Consider the following 19,898-nt stretch of genomic DNA (forward strand, 5'->3'; position numbering starts at 1 on the left):
CCGCTTTGTGCAGTCCGTGCAGCGAGCACGCCAGCTCGGCACTGGAAAGGCCGCTAAGGTGCGCGGCCTGGCGGAAGATCGCGAGGCCCGCCTGAGAGCGCGAGGTGCGGCCGTGGCCGCCGGACCCGCCCTTCCGGTTCGAGTTCAGCCGCAGAGACCGCTGCTTCTTGGAGTAGTGGCTTGAAGGAGGAAAGTGGGTAGCCGCCTCAGACAGCGCCTCCCCCAGTCCTCTCCATCTCACCGGTGGGGAAACCAAAGCAGGACAGAAAGCCACTTTGGTCTGGGGGCAAGTTGGGACCCAGGAAACTGACCCAGAATTCAGGGCTCCCGTCTCTGGGCCAGGGACATCTGGGGACTCCTGCAGGGGCAGAGTCTGCTCCCCCCATCTTGCGCCCTGAAGCTGGGTCCAGTTGTGCCCACCTCATCACCTCCTGTACCGACTTGAAGGGCACGAAGCCCAGACTCAGCCTGAACAGCATCTCTAAGAAGAGCGTTTGCAAGCCCTGGGGATCACAGACCCGGCTGTTCCTCACCTTGCCTAGGGCCAGAGAACATGCGGACAGGTAAGGAAGAGCCTCCCCCTGGCCAGGTCCACTCCTGCCCCACCAGCCTTGCCCCTCACCCAAGCACTGAGCGAGTCGGTGGCTGTCAGGACAACCAGGAAGTCTTTGAAGCTTACGGTTCCATCACCTGGGAAGAGAGAGAGGAGGGGGTGCCGAAGGTGCCCACCCCGCCAAAGCCCTACTCTGCGTACGCGTTAGGGGCTTGCCAGCAGTTCGAGGCATAGAGCATCCAGTCCTGCCTCTGGCCAAGCGTTGTCCCAGGTTGAGTGGGGGAGAAATAGCCCTTGCCCTTGGGAGCCCCAAGTCAGGATGATTATCACAACAGGAATGTTTAGGGGCTCCGGGATAGGGATGTTGATCAGGGCAGGCTTCCTGGAAGAGGGAAATTTAGAATAGGACCAGGCCCAGGATTTTGTGGGCAAGGGAGGCGTTCTTCAGGGCTAGAGGTGGGAGAGGACAGGCGGGCAGGGACAGGGTCACCCACCATCCAAGTCTGCCTGCCGTAGAACCTCACACATCTCCTGCGGGCTTAGCTGGACACCCACATGGCACTGGGCAGCTTTCTGCTGCGCGTGTCCGTGGTGCCTGTCGGGCTGGAGCTGAACAGTTTGAAGACATCCTGGAATGCTGAGGGTGGGGAGGGGGGCAGGTGGGCAAGGTGAACCACAGGCACAGGAACCCTGAGATTCACCCACTCTAGCTCAGATGGGACTGAGGACTTGGGTTCACCAACCCCCTGTGCATTGTAACTTAATGGAGAACAGTGGCTGCTGTGTGTTGGCACTTGTTAAGTGTCCATTCAATTCTCATGTCCAAAAATTGAACTCAGGGCCCAGGTTCGATCTCTGGTCAGGGAACTAGATCCTGCATGCCGCAGCTAAAGATCCCGCATGCTGCAATGAAGATTCCCGTACGTGGCAACGAAGATCCCGCGTGCCGCGACTAAGACCCGGTGCAGCCAGATAAATAAATATTTTAAAAACAACGACAACATGCTCGCTTCGGCAGCACATATACTAAAATTGGAACGATACAGAGAAGATTAGCATGGCCCCTGTGCAAGGATGACACGCAAATTCATGAAGCGTTCCACATTTTTTATATGTACATACATGTAGCTGATTCACTTTGTTGTACAGCAGAAACTAACACAACATTGTAAAGCAATTATACTCCAATAAAGATGTTAAAAAATAAATAGATAAAATATATGTAACATAAAAAACATGTAATGACCATTCTCAGTTCACAGGCAGTACAAAAAGAGGCCAAATGCTGGACCTGGTCCAAGACTTGTAGCTTGCTAACCCCTATGTTACTGTATATCTGTTGCAATTCTAAGGATCTATAAATATTAAATCATTCTAGTGATCCTATGAAAAAAAAACCCAAACAACAACAGAAACAAACAACAAAATAACTCATGTCCAAGGCCACACCACCAGTAGGGGCACTGCTGGGCTCTGGACTCGGGCAGTCTGGCTCTGGAGCTACGATGCCGAGAGGCTCCAGGAGCCCTGCTGGCACCTGGCCTGTAGTAGGCACTGCAAATTATTATTATTATTATTTTAACATCTTTATTGGGGTATAATTGCTTTACAATGGTGTGTTAGTTTCTGCTTTATAACAAAGTGAATCAGTTATACATATACATATGTTCCCATATCTCTTCCCTCTTGCGTCTCCCTCCATCCCTCCCTATCCCACCCCTCCAGGCGGTCACAAAGCACCTAACCGATATCCCTGTGCCATGCGGCTGCTTCCCACTAGCTATCTATCTTACGTTTGTTAGTGTATATATGTCCATGCCTCTCTCTCGCCCTGTCACAGCTCACCCTTCCCCCTCCCCATATCCTCAAGTCCGTTCTCCAGTAGGTCTGTGTCTTTATTCCTGTCTTACCCCTAGGTTCTTCATGACATTTTTTTTCTTAAATTCCATATATATGTGTTAGCATACGGTATTTGTCTTTCTCGTTCTGACTGACTTCACTCTGTATGACAGACTCTGGGTCTACAATGGAATATTACTCAGCCATAAAAAGAAACGAAATTGAGCTATTTGTAATGAGGTGGATAGACCTAGAGGCACTGCAAATTATTGATGATGAATAGAATGATTCTGCTTGGAGGGGCCCCTGCCAGTATCAGGGCATGATCTTTGCAGGGACATTGGGTCCCCCAAATGTAGAAATGATTCCTTCTACCCCTACTCCCACAGCTCCAAACCCCAGCGGGGCAGGGACCTCAGATTCTTGTTTTCCATCCTTTCTCCCAGTTTCCCTTCTTCCTTTCATCCTGTTCGTCCATCCACCATCCATCCATCCACCATCCAAATACCTTGCTATCCACCAATCCCATCCCTCCTTCCCTCCTTCACACACACACACACACACACACACACACACACACACACACACACAGAGCAACAAGCCCTGGGATTGCAGAGATGAGCAAATTAGGCTGGCATGGAGAGGTTACAATACAATCACTGGTTTCTCACTGTGTCCCCAGCCTCTGGGCAGGCAACTCCATTGTATTCTGCTCCGAGCACCCCCTAGTTTTCCTCCCTGCTCCCAGCCCTGAGGCCCTCACCTGCCAGCTGCCCGGGTGTCAGGGGTAGCAGATTCTTGTCTGCAAAGCTGCCTCGTGGGAAGGAGGCTGGAAAGGCTTTTGTACCTGCTGCAGAGAGATGCCAGGGCCAGGCAGGCCTTTCCCCAAACCCAGCACCCCAGGCCTGGCCTCAGTCCCTGTTCTCACTTCTCAGACCCAGCGCTTGGGCCTGTCTGTATTGTACGGGTGGCCGCAAGGCCCTTGAACTCCCTCGCCACCTGGGAGGGCTGCTCAGCCCGTGGCTGTGGCCGCTGCTGCTTCTGTCTGGGTCAGCAGGGTACGCGCTGCTGCAGCCTCCTCCCCTGCGTCCTCCCGGCCTGCTCCTCTCCTGGGTCTCACGTGAGTAGTCTTTGAGGCTTCTGTGGAGGCCTTGGAGGCGGGGAGAAGACAGGGCCGAAGGGCCCAGCCCACTTGAGTGCCCGACTCCAGGGGACCTGAGACCAGACCTGTGGGTGCACAGCTTCCCCTCCCAGGACCCGCGCCGCCCCCGCCAGCCTGCAGCCACAGTCCTCTCCCTGGGGGATTCCGGGGGCAGTAGCTTGGAGGAGTGGCGGACCTTCCCCCTGCCCACGTCACCTGGACGTTCTCTTTGCCGATGGTGATATCTTGGTCTTCCATCCTCTGCTGCCTGAAGGGCAGTCACAGGCTCGGAGGCCGGTCCAGTGTCCCAGGTCCACAGTCCCCAAGCTGGCTTCCGGGTGGATCTTAACAACTTTTGGCAGGGGTGCCCTTCTCCCTCCCACTGGCCTGCGCCTCTCTGCTGGGGAACCTGCAGTTTTCGTCTTTTGTGTTTCTGCCTCCCTTAAGGCACGTAAATTTGTGACTCCACTTGGAAGCTAACAGGATGGCTGAGGCCCAGGGGAGAAGCAGGCCCCAGAGGCCCCAAGTCAAGGCGTGGGAGGGTGGGATCTAGCCAAGTTGGGGCTGTGGCCCACCTTACCCCAGGACCCCCGGGAGGGCAGGGACCCTTCCTCCAAACGACGCAAACCCACAAACCACATTAACAAAATACTTTGGGAAGATGCATCCCAACAGCCAGACACTCACCTCTGGGTCTCTTCATCCTTCCTTCCAGCCTCCTGACCCCCTTCTCTGGCCCTGGCCCATTCTTAACTGCTCACCCCTTCCTAATCCCATTCTCCCAGGCCCTGGGCACCTCCCTCCTCAGCCCCATCTCAAGGTGGGGCAGGATTCTGAGGACCTGCAAGGTGGAGATTTCACTGCATCGGGAGCCTTGGCCCAGGGTAGGTCTCAGGCTCACCAGGTCCCAAGCCTCGATGCTGCCTCCCCTTCTCTTCCTCCCCAACTTCCCTCTTCCTGCCCATGTCCATCCCCGCACTCCAAGTTCTCTTCCCTCCTTTGCTGCCCTCTCCTCTTCCAGAAGCTTCTCCACATTGCCTGTCCTCCCCTGCCGTGGGGAGGCTTGTGCGTTTGTGTGCATGTGTGTGAGTCACAGGTCCTGTGTGTGTGCACGGCACGTGTGGAACATGCTTCCTCGATCTGCATGTGGCTGTGTCATGCTGACCACGTGTGTAACATGCTGGTCAGCTGCTGGTGTGTGTGTGTGTGTGTGTGTGTGTGTGTGTGTGTGTGTGTCTGGGTTGCATGCAGAAGTGCATCATTACACATGGGCTCTCCCCTACGCTGGAGGTACCTCGGACTCAAGGCGGTGGCCCCTGGAGGACCAATCCTTTAGCTTCATTCTTGCCCTCCTTCAAGCCCTAGACACCACCCCTTTCCCATGCCAGGCCTTCCCCATGGAGAGAAGCAGGAAGAACTCCTTCCAGAAGCTGTCTCATCTGCCCAGCCCCACCCCCAGCAGGCTCTCGCCTCAGGCGATCCCAACGTGCCCCCCTTTTACATCTAAGAAACAGAAGCCTCAGAAAGGGCACCACTGAGGCCTCCCCTAGTCACGAGTCTGCTGCTGGCTGGGAGGTCCGGCTGGGTGCAGGGGAAGTGGGACCACCCATGGGGAGTGAGCAGGCACAAAACAGGGCTGGCAGAGCCCCCAGGGGGCAGGGGCTGCTGGGGTAGCTACAGTGGGGGTGGCGTCCCTAAAAAACTCGAGACCAGGATGCCGCAGCCAGAGGAGTTCACTGGTCCAGGAGCATTTGCACAAAATGTCTGAGCCGGGGGCCAGCACCGTAGGCTTTACTGGTTTTGTCTAGTCTTCTCTGGGGAAGTGGGGGACGACAGCTTAAAATGGATTTTCAGCAATAATGGACCCCCTCCCGAACTGCAACGCAAAAGAGAGAGAGAGAGAGTCACTTGGGCCTTGGTGGGAAGGTCAAAAGAGAGGGGTGAGCCCAGAGGCCTCTCGGAGGAAGGCCCTGGGTCTAAGAGGGCCTCCTCCTGCCATGCGGGTGGGCGGCTGGTGTTCTGTGGTGTTCATTCAACACCAGGAAGCACGGGGTGCTGGGGAACCCCGTTTCCTCATTCCTGGCTTGATGGAGGTGTCCTGGGCCCAGAGCTGGGGCCATCGGGTTCTCAGTAGGGAAGATACTAGCCTGAGCATTTCCAGTGAGGGTGAGGCTGTCTGTGCTCTGGGTGAGAAGCCCCCTAACGCTAGGACGACATTCTAGTTCCCTCTTTGAACCCAGGTCCTTGTCCCTGCCCTGAAGCAGGTTGAGGTCTTGAGGTTGAGACATCACAGCCCACCCATCCCCCAGCCAGTCCCTCATTCCACTGTCCCCACCCCCACCTGGCTGTGTGAGGAATGGGGCCATCTGCACATCATAACACAGCCCCCTCCCGGGGGAGCTTTGGGCCAGCCTCACTTACTCTTTCCCGGCTCCTTGCGGCTGAGGGGACATGTTTGGGGGCTGGAGAAACTTCACCTCCCCTTCAATGGTGGCCTTCTTGAACCCTAGCTTGCTGAAATCAAGGTAAGGGTGAGGGAAGTGCTTGTCTTCCTGCTTCGAAGCATCGTGCGGCTCCCTGGTTTCTCGTGGTTCCTCTGGTGGCTTCTCCAGCGCATCCTGAGGGAGGTTTTCCTGCTTCGAAGCATCGTGCGGCTCCCTGGTTTCTCGTGGTTCCTCTGGTGGCTTCTCCAGCGCATCCTGAGGGAGGTTTTCCTGCTCTGGCTCGTCCACAGTGGGCTGGGCAGTGTGATCCACAGTGGGCTCTGTGGAAAGCGTCATGTCCATCTGGAGTGGGGCTTTGATCACATGCCCCAAATTGGGCAAGTCCATCCTGCTGGAGGAGGCCATGGCCAGGGAAGATGCGAAGTCGATCAGCTCTGCCAGGCCGATGGTTTGTGTGGAGGCGGACGGCTGGGGGCTTGGAGGCTGCTGGGAGACTTCGTCTGGAAGAGCTGGCTGGGCACTGGGGGCCTGGCTCTGCTTCTCGGAGCACACAGTGTCCTTGGGGGCCGACGGCTGGTCTGGGTGGCAGGCGGTCTCTTTTGTGCTCTCCTTGATGGGCTGCATGCTGATCGCCTGTTGCAGGCTGTGTTCTGAGGCCTGGACGAACTTGTCTGCCCAGAAGAAGTGTTTGGAGGTCTGCACACAGATGGAGCGGTGGTCGGTGGATAGCGGGTCCTCCTCTGTGGTACTCGGGTAGCTGGAGATTGACCTCATACTCCATTGGCTGACGTCCTGCTGCATGAGCCCCTCCATGTAGGGGTGGAGTGACTCTGTCTTATACCCCTGCGGCTCAGGGTCTTCACTGAAGGGTTCCAAGTTAACCACCTTCATCTTGGGCTCTGTGTCCAGCTTGGCCTCGGGCTGGAGCATGACAACCGGGCGCACCTCTGGCTGCGGGAAAGGCTTGGGCTTCCGTTCCGGCTCCAGTTCTGGGTCTAGGCGCGGGACCTCTTTGTCTAGGGACTCCAGCTCTAGCAATTCTTTCTCCAGCTGAAAGGTTTCAACAGAAAGCTGAGGAGGCGCCTGCCCCCCAAGGTCCTCCCCGACACCCATTCCCTGCCCTGCCCCCCTCGTGCTTCTTCTCACTTCCTTTCCCACACTTGCCTCTTCCAAGTGACCTGCCTAGGGCAGGGAGGCGGTGTGGGCAGCTGGTGAGGGCGGGTGTGCGTGCTCGTGCTGACATTGGTGCCAGGGTCCCAGAATTGTCCAGGGTAGGGGCTGGTCGGGCTTTAGAGAAGACAGGCCCCAAAGAGCCCTGCCCCTGGACCCCCACCTCCCCATAAGATGTGACGCTGCCCATTGTTACCTCCATGTCATCTTCCTCTTGTACTGACTGGAACTGGTTTTGGTTTATGCCACCCCTAAGACAGAAGGAGACAGAGTGGGTGACAGGGCTCCGTGGGGTGGCTTCAGGGGACGGTGTCTGGAGCCCTTAAGACCCGAGCTGGCAAGATGCCCTCAGCTCACTCCCCTGTCTGTGCCCACTCCCACCAAAAATTCCAGACTCACTCTCAAACTTCAGTGAGTTCTGGAAGTGCCTAGAGAGCTGGCCAAGTTGCCCCCTGCCACCCGCAAAAGAGGGATACAGTTGGTTGGAGGTGAGGCCCAGGAATCTTCATTTTAATCCAGCATCCCAGTGAGCCAGTGCCCTTGAAAGCGGCTCCCCACAGAAAGAAAAGCCCAGAGCAACGCCCTCTCCGGGACCTGCCCGCTCTCAGCTTGGCAGATCTGAAATGCAGGGGTGTGTATGGAGGGTGCCCTTGGTTCCTGTTGGTATTTTGCCATCATCTTGGCCGTCCCCTTCAGTGCTCAGCCACTGTGACCCCTCTCCTTCCTTAGGCAACTGCCCACCCTTCCCTTGGACAGCTGTCCTCAGAGAAAGGCAGCTCTAAGGGGTCAGGTCCCATCCATGTCTTGGGTGCGCCCCACCACCCCTCAGTCCTCCTCCAACGTCAGGGGCTGGGGGCAGAAGCAGAGGAGGATATGACCCCCACCCCCTGCTGCCTTTTGGCCTGGATACTGCCCTTGGGGAGATTTTGGAAACGGGCAAGATAGAGGAAGATCTTGGGTGGGTACACATGAAAACCTCACAGCCATGGCAGCTGGTGAGGGCTGGTGATCTTGGAGGGTTGGGGAGAGGTCCTACGATGATGGGGGGGACTAGTTCTCACTGTGTATCCACAATGTCCACCGACTCCTTGTCACAGCAGGGAAATCCGTTGGCACCTGGCAGGGAGAAGGAGGTGAGGGCAGGGGAGCTGCAGGCGGGGACAGTCCCTGAGGGGTTCTGGAGTCCGGACTGAAGGTGCTGCTCCAGCCACCCCCTCCCTCCCTGTCCCTCACCTAAGCCCATGTGCCGTCCCCTCCTCCACGTCTGCTCCCTCCACCTTCCGTGATCCATGACTGTCCTCCATTAGGGCGAATACTAACCGCGGTCACTTCCCGTTCATTGAGGGCTTCTAGCCCAGGTATTGTGAGGAGCACTTTATATGCTTCAGTTCATTGAATCAACACAAAAAATGAGAAGAGGTTCATTTGCCCAAAGTCCCTCAGCTGATCATTCAGGAAGTCAGGACCTGATGCAGATTTCACTCAAGAAACTCTTTACTCCCCTGTCCCGCATGCCGTCCTACCCTGGAGCCTACAACTGTGTGGGGTTCCTCATCACACCCCAGATGAACTTCACCTTTCTCCATTCCTGCCCCTCTGCCCCCTTTCTCCACTCTCTCTGGCCATGCTTCAGATTTGCCACTCACTCTAACCCTGGCCTCTCCTGCCCTGAAATCTGTCCTCTCTTCCCCTGGCTTCTCACACCATCACACCCTGGGGTCATCCATCTCCAACTCTGGGCCAGAGTTCTCACCCCAGGTGCTTAATTTGAGGTGATGCTGACACCCATCTGGTTATTTATGAGCTCCAGTCATCCTCTGCAGGAGAGACTGACTCCCTGGGGGAGCCCCCCCACCCCGCCCCAGTCCCCTTCCTGGAAGCGTGTATCTTTTATTGCAGAAGCTTCTTTTTCACCTTTTGGGGATAGGAGCCACCAGGCTGTCCCATTCTCTGCTCCCTAGCATACTGGATAGAAGTTGTTGGTGGGGCCATCATGGCAATGGGCAAGCTGAGTCCCTACGAGCCTGGAGTGTGGCAGGAAGTGACAGCCTTGGCTCTGGCTGAGAAGAATTGCTCCCAGGATTAGACCAGAAGGATTAGAATGTGCTGTGGCCTCTCCCTAGAGATGTAGAGGCTGGAGAGTGTCCTTGAATGGCTGGTGGTGTTCCTGGGATTTGGCTTCCTCCATGTTCAGCCTGGGCCTGGGATCCAGAGTGCTGGGTTAAGAGTACACCAGGGACAGGCTCACAGTGGTGGGCTCAGTGGTCTCTTCGGAACCCATCACCTCCTTGACCACCATGCTTCCTTCGACCATCCCTTGGCTTTCTCCCCACGTCTCGCTTCCTCTGCAATTCTACCTGCCCCAAATGTTGCTGTTCCTCAGGCTTCTGACGTCAGAGCCTTCTTTTGCTTGCTTTACAAAGTTTCCCTGGGAAATTTAATCAACACCTTCAGCCTTAACCCTTCCATAAACAGCAACTGGATATGGATAGAAGGGGAGAAATTATTATGGTGTAAACCTCATTGCAGCACTGGGGGATGGAAGCAAAAGTCTAAGGTTGATTCAACTTGGGGCCTCTGTACCCAACTTGGGGATGTTCTATTAGGGATTCAAGTGACATTCTGTAGTGCGTGAAATCATTTCAGTGTCCAATTTTGGGTTGCTATTATATAGAAATGTATTGATCTCGTATCCTGTAACCATCCTAAAATCTTATTAGTTCTAGTAACTTTTTTTAGATTCCATAGGGTTTTCTATGTAAACAATAATGTTCGTGACTCAACAGTCTTACTTCTTCGTTCCCAACCTGGATGTCTCTAATTTCCTTCTCTTGCCTTATTGCACTGAGAATAATCTCCAGTAAAATGTTGAAGAGAATTGAGAGTGGACATCCTTGCTTTGCTCCTGAGCTTAGGGGGAAAGCATTCAGTATTTCACCATGAAGTACAATGTTATAATTTTTCTCATAGATGCCCTTTATCAGGTTGAGGAAGTTCCCTTCTATTCCTAGTTTACTTAATTTTTAAATAGGAAGGGATGTTGGATTTTATCTGATGCTTTTTCTGAATTTACTGAGATTATCATATGGTTTTTATTTTATATTCTGTTAATATATTATGTAAGTTATATATAGCATATATTATGTTAACATATGTTACATATTATTCTGTTAATAATTCTTTTATAATTTGTTTATGGTGAAATAAATAGATTAAAAAATTTATTTATTTATTTATTTATTTATGGCTGTGTTGGGTCTTCATTGCCGCATGTGGGCTTTCTCTAGTTGCGGTGAGTGGGGGCTACTCTTCGTTGTGGTGCGTGGGCTTCTCATTGCAGTGGCTTCTCTTGTTGCGGAGCACAGGCTCTAGGCGTGCGGGCTTCAGTAGTTGTGGCACGTGGGCTCAGTAGTTGTGGCGCATGGGCTGAGTTGCTCCGCGGCATGTGGGGTCTTCCCGGACCAGGGCTCAAATCCATGTCCCCTGCATTGGCAGGCGGATTCTTAACCACTGTGCCACCAGGGAAGCCCTAAATTGATTTTTTTAGATGTTAACTCAATCTTGCATTCCTGGGACAAATCTCATTTGATCATGATGTATTATCTTTTTATACATCGTTGAATTTGATTTGCTAGCTTTCAAAAAGGATTTTCACATACATGTTCACGAGGTATATTGGCGTGTAATTTTCTTTTCTTATTATGTCTTTGTTAGGTTTTGATACGCTGGCCTCATAGAATGAGTTGAGAAGTATCCCCTCTTCAATCTTCTGAAACAGATTGTGTAAAATTGATATTATTTCTTCTTATTTTTGGTAGAAATCACAAATGAAGCTTGTGGACCTGGGCTTGGAGTTTCCTTGTGTGAAGATTTTTAATTACAAATTCAACTTTCAAAAATAGATACAGGGCTATTTAGCCTATCTATTTCTTCTTTTTTATTGTGGTAAAATATACATAGCATAAATTGCCCTTTTAAAACTATTTTTAAGTTTACAGTTCAGTGGCATTAAGTACATTCACATTGTTATGCAACCAACACTATCCATCCCCAGAATATCTATTCTTCTTGAGTCAGCTTTTGGAGTTTGTAATGTTTTTTTTTTTTTTTTTTTTTTTTTTTTTTTTTTGGCGGTATGCGGGCCTCTCACTGTTGTGGCCTCTCCCGCCGCGGAGCACAGGCTCCGGACGCGCAGGCTCAGCGGCCATGGCTCACGGGCCCAGCCGCTCCGCGGCATGTGGGATCTTCCCAAACTGGGGCACGAACCCACATCCCCTGCATTGGCAGGCGGACTCTCAACCACTGCGCCACCAGGGAAGCCCTGTAATGTTTTTTTAAGGGAATTTATCCATTTCACCTAAGTTGTCAAATTTATTGGCACAATTTGTTCCTAATATTCCCTTGTTATCTTTTTCATATCTAAAGAATCTGTAGTGATGTCACCTCTTTCATCCCTCATGCTAGTAATTTTTGTCTTTCTTTTTTTCTTGTTCATTTTGTCTGGAGATTTATCAATTTTGTTGGTCTTCTTTTTTTTTTTTTTTTTTGTGGTACGCAGGCCTCTCACTGTTGTGGCCTCTCCCGTTGCGGAGCACAGGCTCCGGATGTGCAGGCTTAGCGGCCATGGCTCACGGGCCTGGCTGCTCCGCGGCATGTGGGATCTTCCTGGACTGGGGCACGAACCCGTGTCCCCTGCATCGGCAGGCAGACTCTCAACCACTGAGCCACCAGGGAAGCCCTGTTGGTCTTCTTGAACCAGCCAGAGATATGTCGGATCCCTGTCTGGTCACCCTAAAGTGACATCTGCCAGGCAATAGGCTCCTGAAGTCATAGGTTCCCAATCAGCTTTTTATGATTTCACTATTACACATGAACAACCAAGCATCACCAGGCATTTGAGAAAACTGCTAACATAGGAGTGACAGACCAAGAGAAAAAAGCACTCCAGAGTACGAGAGGTAATTTGAGAAACTGAAGGAAACTGAAAAATTCTGATCATCTTCAGAGATTCAGAAATGAAGATATTCAACAATATATATTGCATCCAGAAAACAAGAACAGGATACTATTTAAAAAGAATTAAGAAAAGAAAGAGCTTTTTGGCAAATAGAATTGGAAAATAAAATACAGAGAATATTCCTAGAAAGTAGAACCAAAATATCAAGACAATGTGAGAGAAAAGGATCAAAAGGAAATCTGGGGCTTCCCTGGTGGTGCAATGGTTAGGAATCTGCCTGCAAATGCAGGGGACACGGGCTTGAGCCCTGGTCTGGGAAGATCCCACATGCTGCAGAGCAACTAAGCCCGTGTGCCACAACTACTGAGCCTGTGCTCTAGAGCCTGCGAGCCACAACTACTGAAGCCCACGCACCTAGAGCCTGTGCTTCACTACAAGAGAAGCCACTGCAATGAGAAGCCCGCACACCACAATGAAGAGCAGCCCCCCACTCATCGCACCTAGAGAAAGCCCACGTGCAGCAATGAAGACCCAATGCAGCCAAAAATAAATAAATAAAATAAAGTTAAAAGGAAATCTAATTCTGGGTTATAGAAAGGGGATTCAGAAAGAATGGAGAACATGGAGAAGAAAAGAGAAATCAATATTTCCCTGAGCTGAAGGATGTCATTGGCTTAAAAGTGTTTACTGAATGCCCAGCACTACAGATGTCAAAAGATCTTTGTTGTAAAAGTTCATTGCACCAAGAACAAAGGATTCCTAAATGTTTCTAAGTGGAAAAACAAGTCACCTACAAGGGGAGGAGAATCATACTGGCAGCAGAGTTAGCAACAAAGCTTGTCTTTAAAATTTCTGAGGAAAATGGTTTTTAACCTAGAATTCTATATCCAGCCCAACTATCAATTCAGTCATGGAAAACTCAGAAAATTTACCTCCTCTTTTTTTTTTTTTGGGGGGGGGAAGTTATTTGAGGATGTGCTAAAGCAAAATAAAGGTGTAAAACAACAGAGTCAGGAATGAAATAGTGTGTCCACCCCCAGAAAGAAGCTAAGTCCCAGATGTTAACTGTATAGAGGCCTACAACCAGTACACATTTGTGCAGGAGAATAGAGGATCCTGGGCAGTAGGTCTCTGAAATAAAGAAGACCTGACAAGGTAGTTGGCTAGATGTAGAGGTTGAAGAAAACAAAGACTATAATAAAAGCAAAGAGTACAAGGAAAAGGCCACTAAAAACTCCAGGAAAAACAAAAAGCTGTGTGAGAAAGAAAAGGTAGTTGTGGTAACTTTTCTGGCCCTGCAGTGAACAGTTGTTATGTAGTCACAATAAGGTAAATCCTGTTTATTAACTTTCAACTTTTAGAATCAATATATAAACAAAATTTGGAAAACATAATTATGGTTATGGGACAATATGAATGTTACCAACCTTGATATTAAAAAAACCCAGAAATACAGGTTAGAGGCTTTGGGAGGTGTAAGGCAGGGAGGAAAGCTGAAGGGAAAGGTAGGGTCACTACAAACTTCATCTTACTATGTGTGGTGTCAAAAGGTATTCTCTAAAGTTGATGAAAAAAATAAAGATATAAGTATATTAAATTTACAAAAGTTATCAGCATATCTAAAAACAATTGAAGTTGGGAGGATGGGGGAGGGTGGCGCCATTAGAGCAAGAAAGTGGTAATGTCTAGAGCTGATAAACCAAGAAAAAGCCTGTGAGCTTGTAGAGAGATAAGAAGGTAACTAGGCAGAAAAACTGTTCACGTGAAACAAGAGTGGTTGCTCTGAGGAGTGAGGCTGGGGGTGTGTGGTATAGGGGATTCTTGTTTCTCATCACTGAATAAGCTCTTCAGTACTATTTAACCACATGCATATATTTCTATGATAAAGTTAAAAGAAAATGTTGAGCCCCAGGTACTGGCCAGGCACTGTGCTATGGGCGGAGGAGATAGTGATGAACATACACAGTCCCTGCCCCCTTGGAGCTTTCAAGCCTGTGGCTGTGACTGCAGGAGACCCTCCAATCTCTATTTCTTACTCTCACTTCTCCTGAGTTCTAGACTCAAACTGCAATCACTGATTACACATTTCTCCTTCAGGGGCCCTCAACTTCACCTTGTCCAAAACACTACGGATTCCTTGTCAAAGCCTGGAATTCCCCTGTTTCCTATTGTGACGTTGCTCAGGATTCGCCTCTTCCTGAAGACCTTCCAGATTCTACCTCGAGGTGCTGAGCTAGGGACTCCTCGTCCAGTTGCCCCCACCCCACCCCACCCCTGCAGACTTCTATCTAAGCACACAGCTTCTTTCTGACCCTCAGTTAGAGGTGGGTCGGGTGCGTGGGTTTCTCACTTTGAATCTCTGATCCTCTACACAGAGAGTCAGATATAACGTGGATGCTTAGCAAAGGTCTGTGCAAAAATATGGTTTCCTTATCCCTCTCACCCTGCCAAACCCTGCGGTGTATCCCCCATTTCTGACCTCAACTTCATACCCTGGTGTCCAGACTCTAGCCTGGCCAACACGGTTCTGCATGTCTGACCTGTCTTCCTTTCCAATCTCTCATCTCTCGATAACCTCTGCCTGATTCATCCTTCATCCTATCACCCCAATTAGAGACCTGGGTCATTTGTGACCCTCTCACTTCCCCAGCTTCTGGCCTTCCCACCACCGCTGTTGCTGACCTTCTCTTCTGACACCAAAGTCAACACAAACCCAGGACTCACTACCCCTCAAAACTGAGCTCTGAGTGCTTTGCACACATTCGATCCTCAGAGCCACTCTATGCACAGGTGGCCACGACTCTCCTCTTACAGATGAGGAAGCTTGCACAAGTCACACAGCTCTTAAGAGCAGTACCATGACCTGAACACAAGTCGGACTGGCTCCAAACCCTGTGGTGCTAACCATTGTGCTGTCTGAAATTTCTTTAGGCCTCTAGATGGACCACTGAACCATGTGCCCCCACCCCCATCCCCACTGGGCATCTCAATGACTGCAGAGTGAGCCTGCTGCATCACCCCTGCCTCTGCTCACGTCTAGACTCTAGGGTGGCCTCAAAGATCCTGCATGGTCTGACCTCTGCCTTCTTTTTTCATCTCCTGGTATCCAGTTCCTTGCCTTGCCCCAAGCCCAAGACACCCTGGAGCATGGCAGGGTCTTTTGTGCCCTAGTGCCTTTGCACATGCTATTTCTGATACTCAGAAAGTCTCTCTCCTGACAAAATCCTGCTCATGCCTGACAGCCCAAATCTCCATTGTCGTCGTCTCAGTGATAATCCTAGCTATCCAACCTACCTTTTAATTTTTAGTTAACTCATCAGACTCAGGGCCTAGCACAATGCTAAGCCCTTACAAATAATAAATGCTAGCGAGGGTGTGGAGAAAAAGAAACTGTCCTATACTGTTGGTGGGAATGTTCTCACTATGGAGAACAGTATGGAGGTCCCTTAAAAAACTAAAAATAGAGTTACCATATGATCCTGCAATCCCACTCCTGGGCATATATCTGGAGAAAACTCTAATTCAAAAAGATACATGCACCTCAATGTTCATTGCAGCACTATTTACAATAGCCAACGCATGGAAGCAACCTAAATATCCATGGACAGATGAATGGATAAAGAAGATGTGGTATATATATATATATATATATATATATATACACACACACACACAATGGAATATTACTCAGCCATTAAAAATGCTGAAATAATGCCACTTGCGCAACATAGATGGACCTAGAGATTATCATACTAAGTGAAATAAGAGAGACAAAGAAAGACAAATATCATATGATATTGCTTATATGTAGAATCTAAAAAAAAAAGATACAAACAAACTTATTTACAAACTAGAAAGAGACTCACAGGCACGGAAAACAAACTTATGGTTACCAAAGGGAAAGCGGGGGCGGGGGGGTAGGGATAACATATACACACTACTATATATTAAAATAGATAACCAACAAGGACTCACTGTATAGCACAGGGAAGTATACTCAACATTTTGTAATAGCCTATAAGGGAAAAGGACCTGAAAAAAAATATATAACAATTACTGTGCTGTACACCTGAAACTAATATGACATTGTAAATCAACTATACAATTAAAAACTAAAATAGGACTTCCCTGGTGGTGCAGTGGTTAAGAATCTGCCTGCCAGTGCAGGGAACACGGGTTTGAGCCCTGGTCTGGGAAGATCCCACATGCCGCGGAGCAACTGAGACCGTGAGCCATAACTACTGAGCTCGTGTGGGGGGGGAAGCTGCTCTCTGGTAGTTGGTTCTTGGCACATTTTGAAGGCTGGCCTATGTCCTCCTGGGAGAGAAGGTCTTGAGAAGAAATCTTCCATTTCGGGGGAGGGGGGGATCTGAGCCCCCATTATTAGAAACCTGGGAGATCCAGGGCCCTGAGGGGCAAACATCTTTGCTTGTTGGTACGGAGAAGAGTGCAAAGCACAACGGATGCGCTCAGTAAACATCTGTTGAAGCAGATTGCTTTTCCTTGCACAAGCTCCAAGCATCAACCAGGAACAACTTGATTTGATTTGGGGGTGGTTCTCGGCAGTTTGGGATAATTCATGTGTCGTTTCTGGGCACAGGGCCACTGCTCTTTCTGGGTACCCTGAAGCCCTCCAAGAACCCGCCGGGTCTGCAGCCTCCACCCCTCGGTGCGCACGTGTGTACACACACGCTTGTGCACCGCGCAGGGCCAACGCTGGGTGGGTGTGGTGGTCAGGGTAGCACCGCCCCTCATCCTCGCTGGGATCGTGAGGGTTTTGGCTGGGGTCGACCTTCCTTTCAGGCGCCAGGCAGGGGCCCCGGCCAATCCCCGCCCCCGGCGCCCCGCCCCTCACTTTAACTTTTCCCGCCCGGCCCCGCCCCGGCCGTCCCTCCGCGCCCGGCCCCGCCTCGCCGCGCGCCCGCCCGCTCCCACCTGTCACCCCCATGCTGACCGAGGCTCTGTCTGAGAGGCGGGGAGCGGGCTGGTGGCTGCTAACGCCTCCGCCTCCAGTGCGCTCTTTGGTGGCGGGCTGTGGAGGGCGGTGGAGATGCCGGGGGCGCCGGCGTCTGTGATGTCGCCGCCTCTGTGACATCCCTGCCGCGACCGCTGCGGGCAGGGAACAGCGCTCACGATCCCGGCGAGTGGGTGGGCTTGGCGGTTGGGGGGGGCATCTTCCGGAGTGGGCTGCCCCACCTCGCCCCGCAGCCAGCCGGATGCCCCTCTCCTGGAGACATGGGGCGGCCCTGCTCTCTGCAGCAGGCCCAGATTGGTGGAGGGCAGCGACCTGTAAGCCTGGGGTCTGCTAGGCTGAACTTTGCACCTGCCCTGGGCACACTGGCACAAGGCCGCTGCCCCTTCTGTGCGCCCAGGACCCTCCAAGAACCTGCTGAACCTGCCACCTTTACCCCAAGTTGTGCACGTGTGTCCAGTGCACACACACAGGGACACAGCTTTGGGGTGCAGAGCCAGATTAGATAAGGCACCCTGTGCGCTGGTGGCATCCATCCTCAGACAGGTCCTCTCCCACCACCAGGGAACCGACTTTGGGAAAGTCATCTCTGATCACCTGCAGACACTTGGGTGGCTGGAAGGGCTGGGAGTGCAGGCTCACTCCCAGTTCAGTTCCCAGGAAGCCAGGCCTCAGGGACAGAGGAGTGGCGGGGGGGGGGGGATGTCTTTGTTCTGGGCATGTGGTCTGCCCCCACCTAACCCTGCTGGGTCAGTGCCCAGGCTCGACACCCTCCTCCTCCTCCCCTCAGCCTGGCAGTGTTCTGCCAGGGACTTCCCTGCTGTCACCGGGTGGGGCATCTTGCCTAACTGGTCTGAATGGATAGCTCAGAGGCGGAACTGGAAGCACCAACCGGGAGGAGTGGTGGGAAAAGCAGCCCCATTCAAGGGCTGAGAACAGTCCTTGCCTACGGGGCAAGATTGGACAAGGTCCCAGCAAGAAGGCGCAAGGAGGCTGCTGTCAGGATGTGAGGTTCAGCACACAGGCAGGCGCGAGTGGAGACAACCGTGGCCCAAACACACTTATTACCTCAAACTTTATTGCCCACGAGGAGTTCTCTACCGTCTCAACTCTGCAGGACCAAGGCTGCAGTTCTTCATGCATGGGGGGGCCGGGGGTCTCTCCCTGGGGAGCAGCACGGCTCAATGTGGAGAGCTGGGCAGAGGCCACCTTGGCAAAACGTGGGGATGAGCTTCTCCCCAGATGGAACCTCAGGGGACATCCCCTCACCCCACAACAATTCACAGTTGATTAATGCTACATGAGTGCTGATCAGCTCCCCCGGAAAGAAGAGGCTGGGTTGGGGTGATGGTAGGGGGTGCTCACCTTAAAGAAACCTGAAGGAGGTTTGAGGGGTCACATGCATGGAGAAGGGTCAAGAGCTGAGTCCCTTCACCCCATCTCCTGGCCTGCTTGTGCTCATGCAGAACCGCTGGCCTGCCCTCCTGGAGGGCAGCCATGAAAGTGCTTGAGGTCATCAGAGTGCAAAGTGCAGCTGGCAGTGCCCCCAAGACCAGGGGCAGCAGGACCAGTGAGTGTCTCGGGAAGCTCACGTGAGGCTGTTGAGAGCCGTGGCCTGGGTAACAGTAGCACCTGCATCTGCCGCCTTCTCTCGAGTCTATCGTGCTCTGTCCTCAGACGGTTCCCGTCAGGTAGGTCTCATGTCGCCCTTCGCTACTACAGATGAGGGAGCTGAGTGCCAGCTGCGCAGGGGCGGTGCTGGGCCTGCGGTTGGGGCTCGGGGCCTGCTGCTCCGGGGAAGACTCGTGGCCAGCAGCGAAGGGGCATGTGCTTAGGGACTGAGAACCACGTCACTCGAACGCCTTCTCTGGTCCTTGCTGAAGCTGAGCTCAGCTCAGGGCCTGGGTTGCGGCTCCCTGAGAAGTGTGGTGTTTTCTCCCAGGAAGACCCCCAGTGTCAGGCATTCCTCCCTCCCTGACCTGGTCTGAAAAACACCTAGAGATAGAAGGGGGCCTGATGGCCAGGCAAGGCCGGCCAAGGGCGTCAGAGGGCCCCCTCCATTAACCCAAGGGTAGGCACACCTGCTGCCCCAGTCCTGTACTGGGCCTGGGGGTAGGTCATTAGATGCTCATACCTGCCTGGAACCCGAGGGAGGGGCTCACCCACCTCTCTGGGACCTGGGCCGGAAGCCACTCTCCCCTGACTGCCAGCAAGTGGTCACTGATCCTAATGGGTCAGGCCAGCTTGTCAGGACCAAGGCAGAGAAGACCCTCTTTGTTCCCCATGGGAAGAGGCCTCCTGTCTTCCTCCTCCTCCTCCTCATGTGGGCTCAGGAAGGACACAGGTGGGAGATCCTGGGAGGTGTTCTGCTAGCCCCACCTCACTGCTGCCAGCCCCTGGTCCCACCGCTGAGCCACAAGCTGGCAGGCCCCTGGGAGCAGGCAGGCTGAGCCTGTGTCTCGGGGGCAGCGCTGAGCACCGAGAAGGAAGGTCACTTCTGGCCAAGTGGAGCCAGTGGTGGAAGGCTGGTTAGGGCCTGTTCTCCAGCTGGCCATGCTTGACCCTCCAGCTCCAGGCGAAGCTGCCGTCAGGGGCCAGGGTGCACTGCAGGTCGATGCCCGAGTCCGGCACCTCCATGTCGTAGCGCACGGGCTGCCCGTCCTTGGTCACCAAGCTGAAGGCTGAGGCTGGGATCTGCGGGCAGAGCAAACGAATGGGTCTGAGAGCGGCAAGGGGCACCGAAGGTTCCTAGAAGTGTGGTGCTGACGGCCTCCTGCCGTGCTGGCAGACACCTCCCTCCAGCCGAGTAGGCAGCCCTGAGG

The 19,898-nt window shown here is 52.5% G+C and overlaps 2 protein-coding genes and 1 non-coding gene across 5 annotated transcripts in view; 1 reads left to right on the top strand and 2 right to left on the bottom strand.

Annotated features, from left to right (window-relative positions):
* Nucleotides 1-1,555: 1,555 nt before the first annotated feature.
* LOC113615952 (U6 spliceosomal RNA) lies at nucleotides 1,556-1,662 on the top strand. The gene has a single exon (XR_003431167.1). It is a non-coding gene; the product is annotated as a U6 spliceosomal RNA (small nuclear RNA).
* A 3,662-nt stretch (nucleotides 1,663-5,324) lies between these two features.
* SPATA32 (spermatogenesis associated 32) lies at nucleotides 5,325-18,011 on the bottom strand. The gene is made up of 5 exons (XM_027098944.1): nucleotides 16,806-18,011; nucleotides 7,344-7,468; nucleotides 6,230-7,027; nucleotides 5,955-6,151; nucleotides 5,325-5,409 (listed from the first exon to the last, which is right to left on the bottom strand). Exons 1-5 carry the CDS (start codon nucleotides 17,197-17,199, stop codon nucleotides 5,325-5,327), a joined length of 1,599 nt encoding a protein of 532 aa, XP_026954745.1. The 5' UTR covers nucleotides 17,200-18,011.
* Nucleotides 18,012-18,143: 132 nt separating this feature from the next.
* The window catches only part of MAP3K14 (mitogen-activated protein kinase kinase kinase 14), a 43,023-nt gene continuing 41,268 nt past the window's right edge, over nucleotides 18,144-19,898 (bottom strand). For all 3 annotated transcript variants that reach the window (XM_027098933.1, XM_027098934.1, XM_027098935.1), the window contains one exon: nucleotides 18,144-19,770. In XM_027098933.1, the coding sequence (XP_026954734.1) occupies nucleotides 19,606-19,770 (165 nt within the window). In that variant the 3' untranslated portion in view covers nucleotides 18,144-19,605. The remainder of the gene's footprint in view (nucleotides 19,771-19,898) is intronic.

Source organism: Aethalodelphis obliquidens, unplaced genomic scaffold, assembly GCF_003676395.1.
Source record: "Aethalodelphis obliquidens isolate GAN/ISIS:26980383/991018 unplaced genomic scaffold, ASM367639v1 scaffold126, whole genome shotgun sequence".
Lineage (NCBI taxonomy): Eukaryota > Metazoa > Chordata > Mammalia > Artiodactyla > Delphinidae > Aethalodelphis > Aethalodelphis obliquidens.